This window comes from Rhinolophus hipposideros (genome assembly GCF_964194185.1).
Source record: "Rhinolophus hipposideros genome assembly, chromosome: 9".
Taxonomy (NCBI): Eukaryota; Metazoa; Chordata; class Mammalia; order Chiroptera; family Rhinolophidae; genus Rhinolophus; species Rhinolophus hipposideros.
Genome location: NC_138055.1, coordinates 25,777,177 through 25,797,165, shown reverse-complemented (window position 1 = coordinate 25,797,165; position 19,989 = coordinate 25,777,177). Strand labels below are relative to the sequence as shown.

The 19,989-nt window shown below is 36.1% G+C and overlaps 1 protein-coding gene across 2 annotated transcripts; it reads left to right on the top strand.

Annotated features, from left to right (window-relative positions):
- Positions 1-7,884: 7,884 nt before the first annotated feature.
- Positions 7,885-18,363, top strand: LOC308502309 (C-type lectin domain family 12 member B-like; the record flags this gene model as incomplete). Of its 2 annotated transcripts, none has more annotated exons than XM_081059923.1 (6): positions 7,885-8,098; positions 9,777-9,875; positions 12,009-12,227; positions 12,742-12,896; positions 13,100-13,215; positions 18,213-18,363. In XM_081059923.1, 6 exons carry the CDS (start codon positions 8,008-8,010, stop codon positions 18,361-18,363), a joined length of 831 nt encoding a protein of 276 aa, XP_080916049.1. The 2 variants fall into 2 exon arrangements, with proteins under 2 accessions (XP_080916049.1, XP_080916050.1); XM_081059924.1 differs by having other exon boundaries at positions 8,008-8,098; positions 18,300-18,363.
- Between the last annotated feature and the right edge of the window lie 1,626 nt (positions 18,364-19,989).

The following is a 19,989-nucleotide window of genomic DNA, read 5'->3' as shown; positions in this document are numbered from 1 at the left end:
AGGTCAATAAATGGTGCTGGGAAAATTGGAAAGCCACGTGCAAGAGAATGAAACTAGGCTGCTATCTGTCACCGCATACAAAATTAACTCAAAATGGATCAAAGACCTAAATATAAGACCTGAAACAATAAATTTCATAGAGGAAAGTATAGGTACTAGACTTCTGGACCTTGGGTTCAGAGGGGATTTTATGAACTTGACCTCAAAAACAATGATTTAAATATTTTCACCAAAAAATAATCCTTAATGAAAAATCCCACTTACTTTAAATAAAAGTCAAATGTGATAATGTACTAAAAATGAAGTAGTTGAATCTCTTAAATCCCCAAATCCAGGAGTACTCTGGACTTACTTCTTGATCCATGCATGCTTAAAAGTATACATTTAACATCAGAAGTAAATAAAGCTGAAACAGGTAACAGGAAGCCTCAGATGATATTCGTTTGCTATATCTCAGTCTCTGGAATATAATTCATAATGGTTTTAGGGTCTTTGATGACTCTAGCCACAGACTGAGAGTCTTATGTCTAGATCTATGTTTCATAAAAACATATTTGCCTTTATTTGTATCCCCCAAGAATAGCTTTGTGCTGTTGGAAATATGTTAGCTCTGAGTACAGAGACTCTCAAAGGAGCTCGTGATAATATTGAGTCTTAATTCTGCTTTCTCCCTCTACATGTCTTATAAATACAAGCTGAGTTACTCAGCAACAATTAAACAGAGAACTGCAGGACAAAGAGCATAGATATCACAAGCTTTCTTTTCTCTTTTCCAAAATCTAGGAGCTTTGCTAGATAACTCTTAATCATGCTACAAGGCATATTATTGACATATTTTAATTTTGCTTGAATATTTCATTGCTCCCTCTTTTTTTGGTTCAGGGAACTAAAAAAGATCTGAAAAAACATTCTTTATTCCAAACAAACTTATGAGTTTGAATTTAGAATAAAAACCTTTATTTGTTTACTATTTGAGGCACTTTTACATGAATTATCTCTTTTATTTTAAAGCAGGTATTTAATTAATGTTTATTGTATTTCAGACACCGAAACTGACATTGAGCATTCATAGAGAAAGTCATGGTACTAGTCCTTATGGAGCACAGAATCTTAGACTTTTGCTCTCTAACCTTTATTTTTGAGTATTTAGAACAACTTCCCTTACCCCACTGCACACCAGCCCACATCTCATTCTGCTTCCGTGTTTCACTCTTTTCTGTAACACCTAACTATCTGACACACATAGAGTCTTCTTAGATATTTAAATTTTGTTATTTATCCCATCAAGAGTGTATTCCATAACACTAAAATAGTGACTGACATACAGTTACCACCCAACAGATACTGGCGAATAAATGAATGGATAAATATATGTACAATGGGTATTTTCATTCTAATATTACTCATGCAAAAAGAGAAGTTTAAGGAATTTTGGAGCTTCTGCGATCATACTTCTTGTAAAAAGGAGTACCATCTGCCTGGTTTCCAAGGTCTTTTAGTACACTATGATGTCTTTTAAATTTAGGCATTGTCCAGACACCATTATCTATGTTTATAGCTGAAGAAGGAGTAAAAGACACTAGGGTCACAATGACAAGTTGTAATTGCAATAAGAAAACAATTTAGTGGAACGCATAACGTGACAGATAAGACTGATCAATATAAAATGATGGCTAGTGGGTGTGTGAAAGAGAAAGTGAAAAAGAAAATAATGTTGAATGCTATAATAATGTCTCTAAACTGAAAAAATGCAAAGGAACTGAGCATTTTGCAGTTGATGATATCTTTTTATAGATTTTTTAATGTATATCACCTTTAAGCTAATCCTTGGGTGCATTTATCGGTGATATTCTGTTGCCTCTTTCAGTCCTCTGCATTAACGTTTTCGGTTCACCTTTTGCTGACTAACCTCTTACACACATTGAATACTGTTTATTTTTGGAAAAGGCTAGGATTTCCTGTCATGAAAAAGACATAGTTAATATTTTCTCTTTATTTTCAGAAAGCTTGAACATGTGGACTGAAGTTAAAATAAGCTGTATTAAAAGTTAGTGAACTAAACAATGAATAACTATCAGACAGCAACTATGGCAGAGCGTTTTGTTAGACGTAGCAGAGAAAAATGAAGAAAAAATGTGTGTGAGACTCCATCTGTACTACTGAGAAGTTTTTCATACACAGGCATACAAAACATCTGTAAGTAAACACGTTAAATGATCACCAAATGGAATATATAAAACTTGAAGGAAAGGCAAAATTTCATGAGAGAGAAAAAGAGAATGTTTACCATGCATGGCAAACATCTGAATGAAACTGTATGTTTGAATGAGCATGTGATCAAGAGGCGGTGAATTGATCAACCATATTTAAATAAGGATTCATTTCACAGCATGTTTGAATAGAAGGTGTCCTATTAAAATGATTATAAAAGTTACATGGCAGGCACAATTAATAAATCAATTATTAGAACATATATATATATATATATTGGCCACTGTTTATGTTTCAAGCACTATTCTGTATTGTGGACATCAAATGATGAAAAAAAAGTACAAGAGTTGCACTCTTACTGACCTTATATTTTAGTGGGGGCCGGGGGGTGTACACAGATAGCAAAGAAGCAAAAAAAGCAAAAAGCAAAATAATTTCATGAGAAATGCGATGAAGGAAAAAAAAAATCGGATAATAGATCTCTACTGGTTAGGCTTGGGACAGGCCCTAGCTGTGTTCATTTGAATTGGTTTGTTTAACTTTTACTAGAAGTGCTTGGGCAATTGCACAATTTCTTCCATTTTTAATATCATCTAAAATAATTTAATCTTACTTTTGATATACTAATAGTGATAGCTACCATTTATTATTATGTCTACTGTGTTTCCCCAAAAATAAGACCTAGCCAGACAATCAACTCTAATGTATCTTTTGGAGCAAAAATTAACATAAGACCCAGTCATTATATCATATCATATCATATCATATCATATCATATCATATCATATCATATCATGTCATATATCATAATATCATGTCATATCATATCATATCATATCATATTATATTATATATTATATCATACCCTGTACTATATTATGTTATATTATACCGGTATTATATTATATTACATTATATTACATTACTTTATATTATATGCTATAAGACTGGGTCTTATATTAATTTTTGACCCAAAAGACGAATTAGAGCTGATTGTCTGGCTAAGTCTTGTTTTCGGGAAACAGGGTATATGCATTAATCACCTCTATGGTGGGTATTAAACTTACGCCAGTTTTACTAACAAGAAAGGTAAAACACAGAGGTTAAGAAACTTGCTAAAAGTCACAGGACAGGTAAATGTTGATGCAGAATTTGAATCAATCAGCCTGTCTTCAGAACATTTTATTTTAATAAGGATATTTTATTATCCTGATTGGATTAATATACATTTGGAAGAATTATAAATTCCATCCTATGTTCATCTTCTGGCTCCCCCTTGTGGCCATTTTTTCTTTCTGCTTTATCTTTATTTTCTTTAGATCTTTGATATATCAAATTTAATCTTCATTTTTTTTCCTCCTTTTTTGGAAAAATGTTTGAATTAATTACCATTCTGGCCATTCTCTGGGTACTACCCAATACCCTTTGTACTTTCTTTAAAAGTGTTCTCTGAAATAGGAAAAATCTGTGGCAGTGGAATTGTCATTGAAGAACAGTGAGAATATAACTTCCTATCAGGTAAACTTGGTGTTTCTTTTAATGTATCCCATATCAACAATATTTCTATATTTAGTACCTGTGTGCAATAAACAATATTTTCTGATGTTTTAACACATGTGAGAGCAGCAAGAAAAGTCAAATGTGTTTCTAAATTTGGGGCTGAGGAACTATATGAAGTTTTTATTTACTGAGACGGGGAAGCATAGAGTGAAATACATTGAGAAAGTCTTGTTCATTTCTTTATGTGTTAAGTTTGAAAATCCTATAGGATTTTCACATCTAAATACATATGCCAAGTCTCTAGTCAACCAGATAGGCCTGAAGATCAATGGAGATATACATTTGGAGGTCATCAGTGTACGGCCATTACTTTAAGCCATGAATCTAGAAGAGCTCATGCAGATCCAGGGATCAGCATAAACAGAAAACAGAGAACCAAGTACTGAACTCTGGGGTACAGCAGCATTTTGAAGTCTGATAAAGAAGAATCAGCAGATTTGAGAAAAAATTAGGTAGTGAAGTAAAAACAAACAAACAAAAATTGTGATCAATTTTCTTCTTTATAGAAATAATTATGAACCAGCTGAGATTTTTCATTATTTTACCCAAGCATTATAATAAGAGCTTAAATACCTTTTTAGTGAACTTTAAGGTATGTGAAAGAATCATGGAAATGAACATGAAAACTCAGTCTTTGCAACCTCTGATGAAAGTGAAAGACCAGAGCAGAGATGGAAAAACATCCTAAATTTTCATTTCTATAATCACTTATTTGATGTATCTTTTCCTCAGATAAGTGGTCTCTGCCTTTACCTAATTTGCCTAGAATAGTAAACATAAACATAGATTTGTTATTCATTTCCACATTTTGGGAAGTGGAGTTTAGTTGATTATGATCCAGATCCTCCAAACTTCTTTTTTGACTGAGTACTCCATTAGTTTGAAAAAAGTGAACATGAACAAGAAATATATGTACATTTATGTATTTAGAAAACATGCACAAATGTCACTGATGAATTATAATTGTTACATTGCCTTTCTCCAGCCTATTGGATATTTGTTTCCACCCCTGAGGGGGGTACCACTCATTCTGGAGACTTCTGACTTAAGATAATCTTCGAACAGAGGTGGACCTTGGAAGATTTTGGATCATTTCCTCAGCCATCTGAAAACAAAACCCACACCAAATCCTCCCCTGAGATTACTTACCTAATCTCCTCCTTACCCCCAAAGGAAATTCTTAGAAAAGATTCCTTAGTTTCATTGCTCATGGATAGAGCCCAAATATTTTTTTGAGTCTTATTTTAGTTTCCTATTGCTGCTGTACCAAATTACACAAATTAGCAGTTTAAACCACACATGTTTATCGTCTCATAGCTTTGTAGGTTAGAAGTCTGATATGAGTATCATTAAGATAAAATCAAAGCTATGGGCTAGGCTGTATTCCTTTCTGAAGGCTCAGTGGGAGAATCAGTTTCCTAACCTTTCCATCTGCTAGTCACATTCCTTGGCTCCTGGCCCTGTTCCTCCACCTTCAGCCAGCAATGTTGTATCTCTCTGACCCTTTGTTGTCCCATCTCTCTCTGACCACATCTAGGAAAGGTTTTCCACTTTTAAGGACTCACGTGATTAAACTGGGCCTACCCAGATAATGCAGGTCCAGGTCTGTGATTTTAATAACATCTGCAATGTCTCTTTTGTCATGTAAAATACCATGTTCAGAGGTTTTGGGATTTACAAAGTGAACATCTTTTGGGGTTGGGAGGGTTCTGTTATTCTTCCTACCACAGGTTCTTAACAAAAATCTACTTTCTTATATAAATTAGTAAATTTTATGAAAATTATGGTGGGCTTAAAAGTAGATGCAATCCTTCAAGAGCTCTGAGTCTGATGCCTATTGTGACTAAATGACCTACCACGCATGCAATGTGTTGCTTTTTTTTATGTCTTCCAAATAATAGCCTGAACACTTCCTATAAAACTTGTCAACTCTTTTTTGCTCATGTGTTATTGAAACGTAGAGTATTACAGCATAAATCCTTGAGTTTACGTCGGTTTTATTGGAAACATCTCTTCAGGGTATTTCTAGACCTAAAAAAGAGAAGATCGAGGTAGGTTATTTTACCAGTTACTTTTTTTTTTAATGAAATGTTAATAAATTGTAGCTTAACAAGATGTCAAGACAGAAAGAGACTATATAGATTCCCCCATATCCATGTTCTATATGAATACCCTGCACTGTTGGTGCCTGTGTTTGCCCCAAACTCAATCTTCTGACTTTTCAGACCTGAAAGATTCAATGTTTTCTATAGGAGTTTTAGCTGCCCCACAACAATGACAGTGTGCTACCCTCAGGCTAAAACCCAATCAACCAAATGAATTAAAAACAAAAGCACATTATCTTGTGCCAGTCTCATTTTCTTGGCATCTGCCTGAGTTTTTCACTTTCCTGAAACCTCCAGATAATTATTTTTAAAATCTTGTCCTGAGTATTAGTTGTGATCTGCAAGAGGATTATTCTGTTACAAATTAAGCCATGCCAGAAGGGAACTCCAGTTACATAGGTTTCAGGTGTACAATTCTGTCATACGTCATCTATAAGTCACATTGTGTGTTCACCACCCAGTCAGTTCTCCTTCCATCACCATATATTTGATCCCCCTTACCCTCATCTACCACCCCCCTCCTCCCTTACCTTCTGGTAACCACTAAACTATTGTCTGTGTCTATGAGTTTTTGTTTCTAATTTGCTTGTCTTGTTCTTTTGTTGTTTTTGGTTTATATACCACATATCAATGAAATCATATGGTTCTCTATTTTTTTTGTCTGACTTATTTCGCTTAGCATTATAATCTCAAGATCCATCCATGTTGTCACAAATGATCCTATTTCATTTTTTTCTTACCCCCGAATTGTATTCCATTGTGTATATATATATATATATATATATATATATATATATACCACAACTTCTTTATCCATTCATCTATCGAAGGACATTTTGGTTGTTTCCATGTCTTGGCCACCGTAAATAAAACTGCAGTGAACATTGGAGAACACTTGTCTTTATGGATAAGTGTTTTCAGATTTTTTGGGTATATACCCAGAAGAGGGATTGCTGGGTGATGTGGTAATTCTATTCGTAATTTTTTGAGGAACCTCCACACTCCCTTCCATAGCGGCTGCACCAGTCTGCATTCCCACCAACAGTGTATGAGGGTTCCTTTTTCTCTACAGCCTCTCCAACACTTGTTACTATTTGTCTTGTTGATGATAGCCATTCTGACTGGGGTGAGGTGATATCTCATGGTGGTTTTCATTTGCATTTCTCTGATGATTAGTGATGTTGAGCATTTTTTCATATGTCTATTTGCCAGTTGTATGTCCTCTGTATCAAACTTAAAAGCTTCTGCACAATAAAAGAAACCATCGACAAAATAAAGAGTCAAGCAACTGAATGGGAGAAGATTTTTGCAAACAGTGCCTCCGATAAGGGGCTAATATCCAAAATATACAAGGAACTCATACAACTCAACAACAAAAAAACAAACAACCCAATTGAAAAAATGGGCAAAGGACCTGAAGAGACATTTCTCATACAGTTTTAATGGCTGTCAATTTCTTTTCCATACCCCATTACCAACAATGCACTCGCCCCTCTCTCTCTCTCTCTCTCTCTCTCTCTCTCTCTCTCTCTCTCTTTCTCTCTCTCTCTCTTTCTCTCACACACACACACACACACAAACACACTACTTGGATTTCTTAAAACAGCAGCCATGAGTGGGTGGTTTTTAACTATACAGCTCTTCTGTCTCAGTACGGGTGACTGCACACCTCTTCCTGTCTTAGTAGGTTTGTCTGCTTGATATCTGATACGGGTGAGTTTAAACCAGATCCAATGTGTCCATGCAGGATAGCTGCCCTTTGATACATGTAAAGAGGACAACACGATCCTTTATTGAAACATTAAAGATTGTGTGAATTCTCACGTGAAACCAGCATTCCTGCTCTGCTTCCAAGTAGCTCTTCTTTGTTTCACATCAAGAAACAATGATGAAAAAGCAGACAGTTTGAAATCTACAATATCCTGGTTTCTAAGGAGAATATTTGACTTCTCTCACTTTCTCTGCAGAAAAACCTATTGTCACTCTGTCTTTATAAAGGGGCAATGGGATGTGTCCTGGGTCGGTTGAGTCTCTATATAAAAGTTCCCATCCTTGAAAAGAATATCTTGTTCCCAGGCCTGAGGATATTGAAACATTAATTACATAATTTATAGTAGTGCTTTCTTCTACAATGTCTGAAGAAGTGACCTACGCTACACTCACATTTCGGGATTCTGTTGGAGCAGGAAATAACCAGGATAGAAATAACCTAAGGAAAAGAGGTAAGAGTTCAGCGAAAGCAAGGCTTGACCTTGGGGGATGGACAGGTGGTCAATGCTTTGAGTTTCTGGCTTTGGTATTGATGCGAAAGAGAGGGGTACTGTGGAAGCTTGGAAATGGAGACAAAGTTGTGGAATATATTAGTAGAATGAATGTTCCCAATATTGAGGAGAAAACACGTACTTTCCAGAATCTCTTTAAATTGTGTAATATCACCATGTTTCATGAAGCTCTGTGTTATAGTGAAAAATTTTGGTTAGATATGTCAGACAGAGATTGAATTTGGGGACTAATAGATTTCTTTTATAAATGTAGTCTTTGATATTTTTGCCTTGTGAGAGATGCCAGGGGACTATTGTTTTAGAAGCCAGATCAAAGGTTTCTAAAATAGAGAAGGTGAAGGGAAATTTTCTTTTCAAAGGTATAAATAACTGAAGAGAAAAATTGAAAGATGAGTGAGTCAGAAATAGACAAGAGGTAGTGTCTGTTTTATAAGATTTTTAAAAAGTTTAGGGAGTTGAAATTTCCAATATAATTGGTAGTGTAACAGTTAATACCAATATCTTTTTTTAGTATTTTATATGCATTATAGCATATCTTTGTCAAAATATTACTGTGAAGTAAATGGAGTAATATTAGTGTTTTCTCCAAAGTGTTAATGAGAAAACTGAGGCTGAAAGAAATGAAATGATTTAACCAAGTTCATACAACTGTTATGTGCTGGAGTTCAGACAAAGCTCTAGTCTTCCACTCATTTCCTTGTACCTGATTGGAAGAAATAGCGGTGTCTACGGTCAGGAATCCAATTTCATATATCAGACTACATTCCTTACCTTCAAGAATCTGTTGACAGTTCAGGTTGTTGTCCTAAATGATCTAAAATATATGAATTATATTCTTCTTCTTTTTAGATGTATTTTTAGTGTAAGTATGTGTGTGTGTGTGTGTGTGTGTGTGTGTGTGTGAATAGACTTTGCATGTTTCTAATAAAGGTTATACATTTTTGTTTTGTTTTTTCAGAAACCTAACTCTAATCCTTGACATAGAGTTGTGGATGTGGTGTATGTGATAGTGTACCTGGTGATTGCATTAATTTATCTGAAATATTGAACTAGATGCCATTAAGGAATAGGAAGTTGAGGTAAATAGAACCATTTGTATATCTATATAAAATTTGAAGTTATTCACTGGATTTCTGGTCTATTCTGCTGTTTGTAGGTTAGATATCACATTCATTCTTTCTTTCACTCAGTATTCATTCTTTATCTACTAGATGATAAGTAGAACAGATAATAGGTAAAAATAAAATCCATAATGATACTTGCCTTCTGGAGGTTTAGAATCTCAAAATCTTGGGGTATCTCCTGTCAGGATCATCCAGATAAGCATTTTCCACAACATCAACTTCATGAATTTAGTAAATTTGAAGAAGAAAGGTGTGTGATGATGTAAAACAAAAACTTAAAAATTAGAAGATGCTTACTCTTTAAGGAAATGAGAATGGTCAGAAAAGAAATGGAGGAGACCTGAGAGTAGGGCCCTACAGCACATTGTTTTAGGTATTTTCCAGGTAAGGGCATTGAAGAAACTTAAGAAGCTTCCTAAGTGAGAGAAATAAACAAGCATGTGTAACACCACTAGGCAGTGGTGTTTGCTAATTCCTCTGTTGACTTTCTCTAGGGTCTCTAGCTCCATCTCCCATATGGCGTTGGGCTGCTCTGAGTCTGCTAACTCTTTGTCTGCTGCTGATGATTGGGCTGGTGACCTTGGGGATCATGTGTAAGTATATTTGCATCAAATGCAAGAAAGGTGATTACGAAACGCATTTGTAGACTATGTAAATTTAGGTTAGATTATATGATACGTGCTACGTGCTGAATTCTCTAATATTTTCTGCCACTTCCTATCTCTCTCATTCCCCATGTCTCCAAGGTAAACCAGCAAAAAAACCCACATAATTTATTATTATAAGGATTTTGTCCTAAACTCATTATTGTCTGTTTATAAGCTAGACTAGACTATGAAGATAACATTTATTTTTCCAGGTATTTGTTGGAATAAGGAGCCTCTTTTCTACACAGGTACACATCCACTTATCCCAATTGTAAGAAACAGGGAGCCGAGGAAATTGGCTTTAAGAAAGAGCATGCCATTTCATTTACCTCTAAGACTGTACAAGACTGGCTTAATCCATCACCCAAGACATTTCTAATGTAGAGAAGACTTCTAAGCAGCAGCAATGGCCTGGATGCTATGCATGAAAAAAGAGATAGAAACAAGGAGGAAGAGTTGCCTGACGTACCTTAGCCAGTAGATAGGAAGTTAAACCACAAGCTCCACTCCTGAGCACAATTGACAAAAAAAAAGAGTATTCCCTTGATTCTGGCCCATCACTGGACAATCTGGGGTGGATGGGATAGAGACTCCCAAACTAACAATAAGTGCAAAAATATCCTGAGAATACACACTGTATAGGATGTTGTTAAGTTTGTGATGTACAGAGTAGTGAATTGGCACAGTATTCGCTTTCAGGGCATTTGGGGTCAAGAAAGTTTATTTGCTGAGATGGGTAAGATGGGGGAGGGGCAACCCAAGCCAGACACAGCCGCGTGGGGACCATCTGGGGAACTGCAGGGTTGATAGAGGTGGGCACAGCCCCCACCGTCCCGGCTAAGGAGAGCCTCTGCCTCTGTGGCTGCATTCTTTCCCACAACCTGCAGGAGAAGTGACTCAATGATGTGCTTTCCATCTATTCATATGCATAAAGGTTTTGTCCCTTGGGGAAGTACATACATCCTGAGACTTATGGTTCCGCTGCCTGCAGGCAAGGGTGATTGTCTTGAATCTGTTTCCTATTATAATGTATGGATTCACAGATCTTGAGATTGATAAGTTTTACTTCCTTTACTTCCTCACTTAACTAATAAAAGCTATGTGTTGGCCCGATTTGGGTTTCAGTCCTTGAGGCTGGAGTCCCTTAGCCCCACTTGCACTCTGTTCTTGGCTACTGTCTTAACCCTGCACCTCTCTCCTCACTCCCCACAACTCTTGTAGCGAGGGACGTGACACTGAATGATATTAACATCTCTTCTGCTACTTTCATTTCTTTTTGTATATGTAAGATCTCATGGATAATTAGGATTTAGACATACCTAATTGAACATATAAATAAAGGCTAATGTGATATAGTTTATCTTTTGAAAAATATAATGTTCTACCAGCAGCAACAGATATTCAGTAGTCAATTATTATGAGGATTAGCAGTTGATCTACAATGATGTATATATTTTTAAATGAAGATGCAATAGGTATTCATTGGTTCACCACAGAAGGGTGAATGCTTTTTTCCCCTAAGGTGCAGTGCTTTAAGTGCAATGGTTCTTAAATTTATTCTGCTGATGAATGACCTAAAGTGCTTTTGGAAAATGAAGATTTCATGGATCTAAGACCAAAAATGGTCAAGTGTGGCATTAAAATATGACTTAAAAAAAATACCCCAGGTAATTCTGATGCAAGTGGTCTGCAGACCATAGTTTGAGATACCAAAGGATTCTGTTTCTATTAAAACAGTTACATAAATTAACTCCAAATAAAAAAAGAAAGAAATTTTCACCAAATGAATGGCAAAATGACTGACACTGCCTTAATGAAACTACAGAGATATACAACTACTAATTCATTATTTTAATACAAGTACAATCACAATTAAAATATAAATAAAATCATAAAGATGAGCTCTAAATAAATTGGAATAGAAAAGCATCTGGTGTGTTTCTTCTGTGATACCTCCATTATGAGGAGTTACTAATAAATCTTAAACAATGTAAGAAATAATTCTTTGTTAAGAGAATTACCTATGGCTATCATGAGAATGGAAGGATGTATAAACTTGTCTTCTGTTATGTCTTGGAGTTTTGCAGACATCTAATGAACTTAATTCAGATTCAGAGAAATTCAGCCAACTTCAGAAAATCATCCATCAACAGCAGGATAACTTTTCCCAGCAGCTGAGCAACTACAGGAAATTTCCTACAGAGGAGGAATTTCTCAAATACCAGATTTCCAATTTATCGGTGAAGCAGGGACAAATGGCCATCAAACTCTGCCAGGAGCTAGTCACCCACATTTCAGGTAATCAAGACCTGCTGACCAGTCAGATCAAATCTGTTGCCCGGATTTAGTTTATTTATGTGCACCACCTGGCAGTATCAGAGAGTTGTGCTATCCAATGACCCCTAATGATGTCACACTAATTTTATGGAAGACAAGGAAAGATATAAATTCATTTAATATTTTTGAAAACACAGAGGTAAAATTTGGGGAACATCATGGAATGATATCAAACTGGATCTTTCAGCCCCTCACTTTATGATGTATTTTTAGGGGATCTTGTTGTTACAAGAAGTTAAAAGTATAGCTGGTAATTTTGAGGTCAGAAGACTGGGCCTTGAAAAGAGAATTTCAATAACCATTGTCCCAACTCATAACTGAAGTGACTTCATTTTCAGCGGCTTCTTAAGCAGTATGTTTTCAGGGTGCTGGGTCTCAGATCCTATCATCAAATGAAATGATTTCATTTCTAAAACCTTCCCCAGTCACTTCAAAGTTGTTTAGTTTATACTATTGGGTTTAATTTCTTTTTCAGACCACAAATGTAACCCTTGTCCTAAGACATGGCAATGGTACCAAATGAGCTGCTATTATTTTGCCACAAATGAGGAGAAAACCTGGACTAACAGTAGAAAAAACTGCACGGACAAGAACTCCACCTTGGTGAAGATAGATAGCTTGGAAGAAAAGGTCTGGCTGAATCTCCTTCTCTGGTCATAGAAATTATGCACATAATGGAAAGTAAATAAATAGAATTTCTGATCCACATAGTAGGAATTCAGTGCATTTTGAATGAGAATTAATAAATGAAATTAATTAATGTTCCCATTATCTTACTGCTGCACAATAGAATGTGTCTCTGACGCAACCCTTTTCTTGTATTTTTCTCTCAGGATTTTCTGAAATCACAGCCATTACCCAAATTTTCTTTCTTCTGGTTGGGATTATCATGGGACCCATCTGGCAGAAATTGGCTATGGGAGGATGGCTCAATCCCCTCTCCATCCTTGTAAGTCTCTAACTATTGGGGGGAAACCAAGCTAACAACACTAAGAAATGGAATATTAAGAAAATACATGTTCTTATTTGCATTTCCCTAATAATTAGTGATGTTGAACATCTTTTCATTAGCCTGTCTTCCTCTGGAAAAATGTCTATTCAGATCCTCTGCCCATTTTTTAATTTTGGTGCTGAGCATGCCATAGCTTATATAGACATCAAATTATAATGCTGTACACCTGAAACTTATATAATGTTATTAATTAATATTACCTCAATAAAAAGATTCATTATAAGAATTATAAATCTAGATACAAAAAAAGAATTCAACCTACAAAGAAAAGAGAGCTTCAGTAACAAATATCGAAAGGAGGAGTACCTACTTTCAAGTGTATGACAAACTCATAGCAAGACACAACCTCATCTATTAGTTTAAATTTCTTTAACAAGCACAAATAATACTTACTGTGTTCAATGTACTTTATAAATATTAGCCTTATTGTAAAAGCACTGCTATATTCCATTTTATAAATGAAATAATTGTCATAGAGAGATTAAACAACTTGCCCGTGGTCATTTAGGTCATAAATTGTAAAATCAGGACTGAGTAATTTTGTGATTATGAGCTCAGCTTCTCAGCTACCCAGGCTCTCCAGGGCTGACAATTCAGAAGGGTGGTATTTTTTATAAGAACATACATTAACATATTTATTTACATTGAACAATTGTCAGCTATTTTTTAACAAAAAGTAAGTCTGAATTGGTTGATTAGTTTAACAATTAGTTTTATGGTGGGAACTTGGACATTAAATTATATGGCAAATATTTTTCATGACTTAAAATGAGCTAAATCTTCTGCTTCAAGGTTTTGATGAAAATATTTAAAGTACTCATAGAACATATAATATTTTGAAAATTGCATTTTTTGCAGCTATTTACAGTTATGAAAAACAGAAGTCAACTTGAAAATCTGTAAAGGAGCATATAGTTTTGCAAAATTCTTTAGGCAATTGGTTAAAAAACAAAATATTTTGAGAAATACCCTTCATCACAACTACATTAAAATGATATAATTATATTTGTCTTTTAATATAATAAATAGTATTATATTTGTATATTAGATAAAATTTAAAAGCTTTGGCTTTTTTCTGGGTTTAGTAGGTTTTTCCACCTCCCTTCCTCCATCAAGTTATCAATCTATTCAACTCACTCCTGTTTTACTCTTCAAAGCATGCTATCAAAGTTTCCTTAAACTGAATTATAATCACTCATTTTCTATTAAAGATACCATGCTTCAGTTGTAACTCACCAAATTCTGTTAATAACAATGATAGGTCTATACTGTTCTCCCTACATACGCTTCATCTTCATCTATTTCCCAAAGATTTGTCCTGGCCTGTTTCCTCAATACTAGTCTCCCACTCTCTTAATCACTAATCATCATATTAAAACGACTCATCTGGTTGGCAAAAAGCACAAGCAAAGCAATAAACACACAAACAAAAATGACAGTTACTCTTTGCAAATGGAGCAATACTGGGCATGAATTGATTACAAATTAATCTGAGGTATTGCTGCCAGACTGAGGTTTACTGGAGCAGTAACCATGACACCATGTAAGTGCAGTTGTTTCCATTTTGGAATTTAAGATGTGTTCCTTCTCCCAGAGAGTTTTTTTTTTTTTTTTCTTTTTTTTTTTTTTTTTTTTTTTTTTTTTTTTATTAATTAATTTATTTATTAGTTTCAGGTGTACAAAACAAGGTAATACTTAGACGTTCATCATTTATATCCCTCATACTGTGAACCCCCCTCCCCCCATCCACTATCCCTCCGACCTCACACTGAACCATCACATTATATATATAAAATTATAGTTGGCATTCATTAATGTTTAGCTTCTGATGTACAATGCCATGATCAGGTATCCACAGTATCCCTGAGGTGGTCTCCCAAATAGGACGCATGTCCATCGGATACCCAACAAAATCTTTACAACATTATAGAATACCTTCCCCAAATTAATTTTCAAAAGAAAAACCCTGAGGCCATCTTGTGGTTACCAGCTGCTTCCAAATCCCTTTACCTTTCCCCTTATCCCCAACCCCCTCCCACACACCCATCTAACCACTCTCGGTTTTTTCTCTGCGTCCCCAAAACTGACTCTGATTAGTTCATTCACATAGTCTTTTCTTTAGATTCCATATATAAGTGAGATCATATGGTACTTGTCTTTCTCTTTCTGACTTATTTCACTTAACATAATGTTCTCTAGATCCATCCATGTTGCTGCAAATGATAAGATTTCTTTCTTCTTTATGGCTGCGTAATACTCCATTGTATAAATGTACCACAGCTTCTTAATCCAGTCATCTACCGATGGGCATTTTGGTTGTTTCCATATCTTGGCTATTGTGTAAAGTGCTGCAATAAACATAGGAGTGCATACAGATTTTTGAATTGGAGTTTTGGATTTCTCCGGGTAGATGCCTAGGAGTGGAATTACTGGATCATAGGGTAGTTCCATTTTCAGATTCCTGAGATACCTCCATACTGTTTTCCATAGTGGCTGCACTAATCTGCAGTCCCACCAACAGTGCACTAGCGTTCCCTTTTCTCCACATCCGCGCCAGCATTTGTTGTTTGTTGATTTATTGATAATAGCCATTTTGACTGGAGTGAGGTGGTATCTCATTGTGGTTTTTATTTGCATTTCTCTGATGGTTAGTGAGGTTGAGCATTTCTTCATATGTCTTCTTGCCTTCTGTATGTCCTTCTTAGAGAAATGTCTCCCCAAGTCCTCTGCCCATTTCTTAATTGGGTTGTTTGTTTTTTTGGAGTTGAGTTGAGTAAGTTTTTTATAGATTTGTGATATTAATCCCTTATCAGATATATCATTGGCAAATATCTTTTCCCATACAGTAGGATCCCTTTTTGTTTTATTGATGGTTTCCTTTGCTGTGAAAAAACTTTTTAGTTTGATGTAATCCCACATGTTTATTTTTTCTCTTACTTCACTCGCGCGAGGGGATATATCAGTGAAAATCTTACTCCGGGTAATGTCCATGAAGTTTCTTCCTATATTTTCTTCTAGATATTTTATGGTTTCAGATCTTACATTTAAGTCTTTAAGCCATTTTGAATTTGTTTTTGTATATGGTGTAAGGAGGTGGTCCAGCTTCATTTTCTTGCACGTGTCCGTCCAGGTTTCCCAACACCACTTATTGAACAGACTATCTTTACCCCATCGTACATTCTTGCTTCCATTGTCGTAGATTAGATGGGCATATAGGCATGGATTTATGTCTGGACTCTCTATTCTGTTCCATTGATCTATGTATCTATTTTTATGCCAGTACCATGTTGTTTTGATTACTGTAGCCTTGTAGTATAGTTTGAAATCAGGTATCGTTATACCTCCCACTTTGTTCTTATTTCTCAAGATTGCTGAGGCTATCCGGGGTCTTTTATGGTCCCATATAAATTTTAGGATTATATGTTCTATTTCTGTGAAAAACGTCGTTGGTAGTTTGATAGGAATTGCGTTGAATATGTATATTGCCTTAGGCAGTATGGACATTTTAATTATATTAATTCTTCCTATCCATGAACATGGAATGTGTTTCCATCTATTTATGTCTTCTTTCATTTCTTTCTTCAGTGTTGTATAATTTTCTGAGTACAGATCCTTTACATCTTTGGTTAGATTTATTCCCAGATATTTTATAGTCTTTGGAGCAATTGTAAATGGAATTGTTTTTTTAATTTCTCCTTCTGCTATTTTATCATTGGTATATACAAATGCAACTGATTTCCGAATATTAATTTTATATCCTGCTACTTTACTAAATTCATCTATCAGTTCTAATAGTTTCTTGGTGGAGTCTTTAGGGTTCTCTATATATAGTATCATATCATCTGCATATAATGATAATTTTACTTCCTCCTTACCAATTTGGATGCCTTTTATTTCTTTCTCTTGTCTGATTGCTGTGGCTAGAACTTCCAGCACTATGTTGAATAGAAGTGGAGAAAGTGGGCAACCTTGTCTTGTTCCTGATCTTAGGGGGAATGGTTTTAGCTTTTCCCCATTGAGTATGATGTTAGCTGTCCCAGAGAGTTTTAATCATCCCTGCCCACAACCCTCTCCCCCCCCCACACACTCACTCCTAATTAAAGTATGGAGGAGGTGGCTCCCCACAGCCAGGTTCAGGCCTATAAACACTATTCCCTGAGACTGCAGCAGTCAGATAAACCAAAGCATCATACTGAGGGTAGCGAGATTGAACTGCAGGATCACACAGCCATTCCTACTGAGTAAAGACTGAGCAAGGGTATACACTCAGAGTAAGGATTAGTAAACCCAGCTCTGAAGCAAGAAAAGAATAATGCAGTGTAATGCAGATCATTTGGGAAAAGACGATTTGGGGCACACAGAAGATTTAGACCTGGCAAGCATTATTTTCTAATGACATTATTTACAAGTTAATCACCAACTTCTTAGCAGAAAACCTAAGGACTGATATCAGAACCGCATCTATGTAGTCATTTATCTTCTCTCTCAACCTCTGTCTTGTTCTGTCCCTGTATACATAAATATATACAAAATTATAATTGTACATAGCAAAATGTAACAACTTTTTATACAGAATGTGATTTCATTTTTCTGTTTTTCTTTATAAATTTCCAAAGTAAAGAAATTCTAGTACATCTATTATAATCTGCATTGGGTAGTTTCTGCCATGTTAATGGATAAAATAAAATTTGCAATCCAGAAGTTAAGCATCCTTGTTATATAATTCTACCTGGTAATATGAGTAACTTGAAATAAAGAGCTCAGATATGTCAGTTTTAGGGATTTTGATGTGTTATGGAAGTGGAATTCTCTCAGTGTTCAGATATCTGATATTTGGTCACTGAGAACACTGAACTGTGATCAAATTTCAAATATTTGATGTACAAATTAATTTTTAGAAATTTATTATTAATTTTAAATGGATTAATTTTCAGATTCAATACCAAAGAATATGCCCAGACCAATGGATCCAAAAGATGTGCCTATTTTCAAAAAGGAAATATTTATATTTCCCGCTGCAGTGCTGAAATTTCTTGGATTTGTGAGAAGACAGCTGCGTCAGTGAAGATTGACGATTTGGATTAACAGGCTTCTTCCAAATTCACCAAAAAGTAAGACTTGTGATTAAGTTCATGTGAGAAAGGAGAAAGCTACCCTACCAGAGTCAAAAAACAGATTAAAAAGTTACTGTGTATTTAAATTATCAGGCAAATAAACTTGCTTCACAGAACATTCTCCACCTCATTGTCTGATGCCTTCTGATCGGATGTTCCTGTTTATGCTGAGGCCCTGGGGGAATAGCTGTTCTAGAGCCCTATTGCTGGATCATGCAGAGGTTTGGGGGATCCCAGGGTAGGGGTTCTCGTGGCTGGTCACATCCAAGCGGGTCCTATGGGTCAGCTCCTAGTGTTGAAATCATGGGGAAAGAGAAGCTCTATTTCTGTTGGAGTGCTGAGAGGATGTGATATCAGCGCGTAGTTATTGGTGGCCATCTTGCTTTCATAAAAGGAAAGCCCACCGAAGAATGACACCAGCCAAGAGGGAAGTAAGAAAAGCCAAGAGGTCAGGATAGATGATTCCTGCTGAGGGTCTTAAGTATCTAGGTACAGCTTTGCCTGGAGCTATCTGCCTTTAGACTTCTTAGTTACATAAACTATTTCCTCCTGCTTTGATTGTTTGCTTGTTTAAGCCACTTTGAGTTTCCCGTCACTGGCTATCAAAAAAATTCTCGCCCTTCCAACTTGCTAAATGGAACACTTTTGAACTACAACAGTGTGGATTTAGATTCTCTTCAATGAAGAACTTCCAGATAACAATAAGATTCTAGTCCAATCTGGAGATCCAAATGGAGTTAAACAATATCTGTTGAGGGCTGGCTATAGGTTGGACCACTCACATTACCCAAATTAATCCTCATAGGGTTAACCTTGTTAAGGTAACAACTGATATCCCCATTTTAGAGAGCAAGTCTGAGGCTCAGAGAAGGGAAATGAATAGGCAATATGAACAGTGGAGGCAGATTGCAGACCTAGATTCTGCTGCTTGCACTCTGGGAAGCCACATAATGTGGCTTGTCCATATGATGGGAGCTAAGGCACCTAGCCCCATGCCCAATGTGCTGTGGGTTCCTGAGACTTTGTAATTGCCATGTAGCCTTAGGAGACTCACAAAAGCAATTCGCACTTAAGGGAGGAAGGGGACCTTCCTTTACCGGCACCACCATACCCTCCTAGCTACCTGATACCCAGCATCTATTCATTTTGTTTTGCTTGGCAATTACAGAGTCATACTCATGTGACCACATGGGCAGTCCCCCATTCATAGGCTGGCATCTGGAGCTGCTACAGGGAAGAGCCTTCAACACCACCACCACCACCATCACCACCATACCTGGGGTTATTTCCTACCTGTGGACCTTGGGGGATCCTACTTTCCACTTGCACACCAGAGGTCTTCTCCAGAATATGCAGAGAACTACACTCAGTTTGGAATGGGATGTGTCCATCACTGCCCTTTCCACATCTCCCTTGATGTACTTCTTTCCTATATTGTGGCCTCCCATGGATGCCCCAAGAGATGGAGCTGACAAAAAATCAATAGCTCATCACTTGAAGCCATGCTTGAGGCTAGATATGACAACTGAGACCTCATACTTCATGCTGAAGAGCCTATAGATGCCTGCAGGGTCTGGAAGCGGTGCTTGGGCCCAAG